This window comes from Chelonoidis abingdonii, chromosome 1, assembly GCF_003597395.2.
Source record: "Chelonoidis abingdonii isolate Lonesome George chromosome 1, CheloAbing_2.0, whole genome shotgun sequence".
Classification (NCBI taxonomy): domain Eukaryota; kingdom Metazoa; phylum Chordata; order Testudines; family Testudinidae; genus Chelonoidis; species Chelonoidis abingdonii.
In genome coordinates, this window is record NC_133769.1 from 370,554,782 (window position 1) to 370,562,031 (window position 7,250).

The following is a 7,250-nucleotide window of genomic DNA, read 5'->3' on the forward strand; positions in this document are numbered from 1 at the left end:
CAGCTTACTGAGAAATGGCTCGTTTTGTGACAAATGAGAAAAGCATATAACACAAATTGAACTAAGGGCAGCAGTGGAGGGTCCAGCAAAACACAGAAGCTGAAAATATGACAATTGTATGACTTTACATGGAGTGAGCCTCAACATGTTGTGGTGAAGTACTGGAAAACAACATTATGCCATCCTGCAACCTACACCAGCCTCTGAAAACAAGGCATCCTACATTAGTATCTAAGCCTGGAGAGATTTTTCAGAGGAAGCTCAAGGAGTTAACAGGACAAAAAATAGTCGTCGAAGTGTAACCACACGGAGAGGATACTATTACCTTTGAGGTTCATCCTCCTGTTCTTCGCGCACGACGCACACGGTGCACAAATATGGCGCAGTCGAGGGCAGGGACACCCAGAACATGTGGTTATGTCCTGAACATCTTGGCTAACAGCTATGATGGATTCCATCTCCCTTGAACATTTCTAGTAATTTTGAACCCCACTTTATTTTTGGCCTTCAAAACATCCCTTGGCAATTAATGCCACAGGTTGACGTGTGTTTGTATATAGCACTAGCTTTTCTTGTTTTAAATCTGCTGCCTTGGATGACCCCCTGGGTCTTTGTTATAAAAGGAGTAAACAGGACTTTATTCACTTTCTCCTCACCATTCATGATTTTATAGATCTCTATCATATCCCCTGTTTGTCATCTCTTTTCCAGTCTGAAAATCCCAACATTTTTAATCTCTGCTCAGTGGAAGCTGTCCATAACCTAAACGTTGTTGTTGCCTTTCTCGGCACCTTTCCGTTTCTAATCATCTGTTTGGAACTGAGGTGACCAGAACTGTGGTGGGGATTAAATAGTGACATTTTTTTATATTGTGTCTTCTTATCTCTCTTTCCTAATGGTTTCTAACATTCTGGTAGCTTTTTTGGTGCAGCTGCACACTAAGCAGATGCTTTCAGAGAATTTTCTATGCGACTCCAAGATCTCTTTTTGAGTGGTAATAGATAATTAGACTCCTCCATTTTATATACTGTATCTGTGTTGGAATATGTTTCCAATGTGATTTACTTCTATCATTTGAATCTTCCAAAAGCCCAGGAGGGATCCCCCTACTACAGTCATGTGACGCTGCACCCCATATTCTTCAGAGTTATAAAATTAGACAAGATATGAGTTTAATAATATTTGTAAAGAGTTGTCAGGTGTCATAGAAAACTGATATTTGGTGAAAGGATTTATCTATGGTGTGCATGTATCATTTTTGTATGTGAAAGTTATGCTATTGACTATGTTATCTGTATTTCAAGTTCTGACCCAGCAGGACACACTTACGTAAAATACTTTCGTACTGGAAATGGCCCCAGGGAAACAAATCAGCAAACTCCATGTGTTCCTTCAGAAAATGGGATATCATGGGAGATGAACTCCAGGTCATTTGGCTTGGGAACTGGTGAATGAATCACACAGTGAGTGGACAAATCCCATTGTACTACTTCTGAGGCAGAATAGCACAACCCTAATCTGCATCCATAGCTGACATTTCACAGTATTCAAATCTGATGCTTCCCCGATGCAGAGAGTTGATGAACTATTAGAACAGTTTGAGCTGCCGCTTTAGACCTCACAAATGGAAACTGGCAAATACCTTTGATGCCAGAATGCTGAGAGAAGAAAGCACTTTGCATTGCATCAATTCAAGATCACATCATTTGGATTCCTAGGGTGTTAGTGACTTTCCAAGGGCTAATGGACTGGATATTACAACTGCATGGGGCGTATGCGTCATTACACTTCTCCGATTAATTGAAATGGGTTTTGGCACATAACTTGTGGTGGCATTCCCACACACAGTGCATTACACACGGAAAAGAAAGTCATCCCCAATGGCTAGGCTGCACAATCAGCAAGACTCCATTTGCCCTGGCAATCTGAGCTCCTGGTATTTGTAAATCATTTCTTCGCTCCCACATGAGACTTCAAGCTGCAGTTCTCTGGGGTCTATTTTCTGCTCTTCCTACTGTTCACAGAGCCGAGGGAATTGTCTGGGAGTCCTGCCAACCTGACAGTCCATAGGGACTGCACAGGGAAATCATAAAGGTCACTGTCCAGCATGCTGAGTGTCAGACACATGAGATTCATACGCTGATATGGCAACGGGAAAGTAGAGCCCTGAGTAAGGAGATTTCCTCTCTGCTGAGTGGTATTTTGGTGAGTTGCTTGTTTCTGCACTAACGTTTGTACTACGGGCTCAGGAAAGGTTCCAAGTTTCAGATCAAGAACCATCTGGGCAGGAATTCACCAGCATGGTCATTTGAACTGTTTTATTGTCAGACACACCCAGGGATTTGCCTGGCATAATTGGAACGATAAATGTATTGGAAATAGATCAGAGTTTTTTTTAAGATCACTTCCTTGTGTCTTACTGTCTCCTTCTATCTGTCTCAGTAACTCTCTGTCTTTGGATGGAATCATTTTTCCTCTGGATCGCTCATGTTTTCCAATTCAGGAACTTCACTGTGTTGCTGGGTAATACAACCAAAGCCTCTGCAGTGGGTCTCTGTGCTACCAGAGAGTTCACAACACACATCACATACACAGGAGTTCACACAATGGTCAGATCCTGCTGTCACTTTCTGCCATCAGTGCATCTCTTCTTCAGACTCATTCAGCCCCTATCTCAGTGGTGCTCCCTGTAGCAGGATCTGAAGTTGTGATTATCGCAGCTCAGAGCCAAAAGTTAAATAGGTTAAAGGGAGAAATCTTGGCTCCATTGAGATCACCCTCAATCCACATCTAGGAACATAAATAAATGACCTGTTTACACCAATCATAAGCTTTCAGTGACTTCAACTGGAGTCATCCCATGGCTTCTAAGGATGAGTGAGTTCATTTGGACAAAAGAAGAACTGACAGGAGAAGAGAGCTGCTAAAATCTCAAACTCACAGGCTTAGAGGTTCAAACCAATTAGGATAAACAATATTTTCAGGGATCAAGAGGGATCTGCTCTCTCCGTGCCCCTGCATCTCTGGTTCTGGAGGGGACAAGAAGCACCAAAAGGGTCTAAAATTAGAAGCGTATTTCTGTCTTAGAGGAAAGAAGGCAGTGCTGGGAATCTCAGCGAGGGAGGTCCAGGAAGGCACAGTCTGTCTGTGTGTGTGTGTGTGCGCCTGAGGGAGTGGGGGAAGGAGGGTGTGGCAGTGAGATATGCTGTCTCTATATCACAGTGGTACGGAGTCCTGAAACCAGGCAAAATATAGAATTCACATCCTTCCTAATGCACAGACCAAAGAGGGGTTGAGCTCTGTTAAGCACAAAGTCCTAGCCCAGCATGATAATGTCTGTTTCCATAGCAGACACTTGGCTCCTTTCCAACATAGGAATGGCCTTGGGGGTCAGACCTATGGTCGATCTAGTCCATTTTCCTCTCTCCGATGGTGACAGCCCCACCTGCTGCAGAAGATGTAAGAACCCAGTAGCAGTGGATGGGGACGATGACTTGAGCATCATGAGGCATCACCCTAACACCTAACTGCTAGAGATTGGCTTGTGCCCTGAAACACATGGGTGCAGAGGCTTTCCAAAATATTTATTTAGCTGAAAGTAATGTAACTGGATACTCACTATCCATGTAAATGTCCAAATCCTTCCTGATTCTTGCATATCTCGTGACCTTAACTACCACTTGTGGTAAGGAGTTCCTCAGTCTCTTGAGGCATTGAGTGATGCAAGCATTCTTTATTTATCTGTTTTGATTTTGCCATGTTTCACTCTAACTGATTGACCGTTTAATCTTGTGTTATGAGATACAGAGAACACAGTCTCAATCTGCCATCTAACAGTCAGTGTTTTACAGATTTTCCTGTGCCCCTTCTTATTCCTCTCCTTTGTAAAGATAACAACCCCAGTCTTTTCAATCTCTCGCCATATCAATTTCCCAAGGCCCTTGATCATTCTTCCTGCCCTTCCCTGAACCTCTCCAGTTCTGCAATATCCTGAATATTCTGCAATATCCTGGGTGAGAAGGGTGCCCAGTACTACACAGAGGAGACCACAGGAGGGTGAAACATTGACTGACTGATCTCGTGACACTGTATTTGCTGTATGATTTCCCTTCCCCCTCCTCCTGGAGCTCGGTGTTTTTCTCAGTTTCTGTCCATGCTTGCACTGTGAGCAGGGTTTCACTGAGTTATGTACCATGATGCCCAGATCCCTGCCATGTGCTCATACAGTTACATGAGAATCTTGTAAGGTGTTAGGCAAATACATTGGCATAAGCACTGCAGATATTAACATCAACATTTATCTGCCATCATGTTGCCCATTGACTTGGCTTGATTGGCTCCCTCTGAGGACTCCTCTGGACTTGACTATAACTGAAATAATCTCTATAAATGTTCCCATCTACTTCTCGACCCCTTTCTAGACTGTGAATATAGTAAATATTTTATAGTTCAATTCATTATTTGCCATAAAGTGTGTAACCCCCCTTGGTGTGCTTCACTCTCTTCACAGGAACATTGAACATTTGTGAGCTCAATCAACACGTTGAGAACTTCATGGCAGCTTTCATCCTCACCCCCTCTGACCCTTCAACATTCATCCTAATGGGCATCTCTGGCCTGGAAGCTGCCCATATCTGGATTTCCATCCCTTTTGCTGTGTTCTACATTGTCGGCCTGTTGGAAAATGTTACCCTTCTGTTTGTTGTAGGGAAAGAGCAGACCCTGCACAAGCCAATGTACCTGCTGCTCTGCATGCTGGCTCTCACAGATATCGTCACACTTACGTCTGTCGTGCCAAAGGCACTGTGTATATTTTGGTTCAATTTTCTTTGTTTTGACCACTTCTGTGAGTGATGCCAAGGTCTTTCCTCTGAGGTGTCTTCTAGTTGGGATGTTTCTCTCTAATATGTGTTTTGTCAAAATTTTGTTTTTTTTTCCACTCTCAGATTTTGAGCAACTGGGTGAATGGGGAACTTCCTTTAGCATGGACTCTCTAGCCTGGCTGTCATTGCATTAAGGAACAATGATGGATAACCAATATTCACACTCTTGTTTCCTGTTAGTGCCTATTAAGGTTTAGTTGGGAACTGGTCCTGCTTTGAGCAGGGGGTTGGACTAGAAGACCTCCTGAGGTCCCTTCCAACTCTGATATTCTATGATTCTAAGGTTTCCCACACTAGGATCTATAGGAATTATTGAGATGGGGGGGGATATAAAATATGGAATTGGCATTGGTAGGGTCATGTGTTCACAATTAATTTACTTGAATAATAAAAATGTCATTTTTCAGTGTGTGAAAAGCAACCAATCTGCTTCATCCGTTAGAAAAGCCTCCAACGGTATGTTTAATGTCTCAAATTAACATTGTCTCTCCATACAGACATTTATACTGCGAGCATCACCCTAGACCCTGGGCACATACAGGAAGTCAGGGGAACGTAGGGTACATGCAGGAGACCCCGTTCTGTCTCAGAGTTGGACACCTTCTCTTCTACTCCATGTCTGATTCCAACACAACCGACTTCACCAACCCCTCCACCTTCATCCTGCTGGGCATTCCTGGGCTGGAGGCAGCCCACATCTGGATCTCCATCCCCTTCTGCACCATGTACGCCATAGCCATCTTGGGGAACTTCACCATCCTGTTCATCGTGAAGACGGAGCCGAGCCTCCATGGGCCCATGTACTATTTTCTCTGCATGCTGGCTGTCACCGACCTGGTCCTGTCCACTTCCACCCTGCCCAAAATGCTGAGCATCTTCTGGTTTAATTCCAGGGAGATCGATTTCAGCGCCTGTCTCACCCAGATGTACTTCTATTACTGCTTTTTAGAGATGGAGTCCGGGATCTTCGTAGCCATGGCTCTGGATCGCTATGTGGCCATCTGCAACCCCCTAAGGCATTCCGCCATCCTGACAAACCACGTTGTGGCCAAGATCGGCCTGGCCGTGGTACTGCGCGGCTGCCTGGTCATACTGCCCCTTGTCCTCCTGGCGAGGCAGTGGCCATATTGCAGAACCAACATCATTCCCCAACCATTCTGCGCACACATAGCCGTGGTGAATCTGGCCTGCGCCGACACCCGCATCAGTAGTTACTATGGCCTCTTTGTGCTATTCTGTGTGATGGGTCTGGATGTGATTTTTATCACCATGTCCTTTACCCATATCCTGAGGGCCATCTTCAGCCTCCCCACAAAGGACGCCCGGCTCAAGACTTTTGGAACCTGCAGCTCCCATCTCTGTGTCATTTTAGTCTTTTATATACCAGGTCTCTTCTTCTCCCTCACGTACCGGATTAGCCAGAATGTACCTGGGCATTTCCATGTTCTCATTGCCAATGTGTGCCACTTGGTACCTCCCATGCTAAATCCTGTCATCTATGGGGTGAGGACCAAAGAGATCAAAGGCAGGCTGCTCCAGCTCTTTACTCATGAAGGAGCCTAAACTTTTCTGCTGGTGCTCTGGCTCTCAGACCGAGCTCTGTGCAGAGCTGGCTGGTGACATGGTGCTAGGCCCTCTTCCATGAATCACTGACTGGACAGTCAAAGTGACATTAAACCCTTTCCTGGCCTTACTGTGCTGTGTCAGCCTGACAAACTGAGAAATCGGTCTGTGTACAACTCACTAATTTACTGGATTAGAATCATTCTAGTTGCTGATAACTGGATCGCTGAGGCCATGTGCCCGTCCCTGCCTATTCCCCAAGCTCCTGCCCCCAGCTCCACCTCTTTCCACAAGGCCTCTCCCCCATCCCCGGTATTCCCACAAGGTCCCGCATCTTCCTCCACCTCTTCCCCCACGGCCCCACCTCTGTTCTGCCACTTTCCCCAGAGCCATAGCCCTGTTGCTCACTCCTTTCCTCCCCAACCCCATAAACTTTGTCCATCATCTCGACCTCCCTTCTTATCCAGGTGAACTCTCTCTGCTTCGGGGCTGGGACAGGAGCTACTGCAGGCTTGCAAGAAGCCTGGAGTGAGTGCAGCAAGGACGTAGCGCTGGGGGCAACAGGCAGATGAGAAGTGGAGAGGGAAGCCAGGAATGCATATAAAAGAAGGTGGGGGCTGGAACCAGGGCTGTGTTGCAGGCGGATAAGGCTGTGCATCATACAGCTTGTGGGCCCTAAGGCTCAGCTACGGAGTCCTGAGGGCAGAGACCATCGTGTGGTTTATTTCTTTAGATTTTGATTCCCCCTTGTTCCTCCCGACTGGGGGCCTGTAGCAGGCAGGATCCCTACACTAGGTTTGCGCT

At 45.8% G+C, this 7,250-nt stretch overlaps 1 protein-coding gene across 1 annotated transcript; it reads left to right on the forward strand.

Annotated features, from left to right (window-relative positions):
• Nucleotides 1-5,447: 5,447 nt before the first annotated feature.
• Nucleotides 5,448-6,446, forward strand: LOC116829812 (olfactory receptor 52R1-like). Its single transcript, XM_032788857.2, has one exon. The coding sequence runs from the start codon at nucleotides 5,448-5,450 to the stop codon at nucleotides 6,444-6,446; it is 999 nt and encodes a 332-aa protein (XP_032644748.2).
• Nucleotides 6,447-7,250: the final 804 nt, after the last annotated feature.

Coding starts and splice junctions, on each gene's coding strand:
- LOC116829812 (XM_032788857.2), top strand. CDS start 5,448: ATGCAGGAGACCCCGTTCTGTCTCAGAGTTGGACACCTTCTCTTCTAC.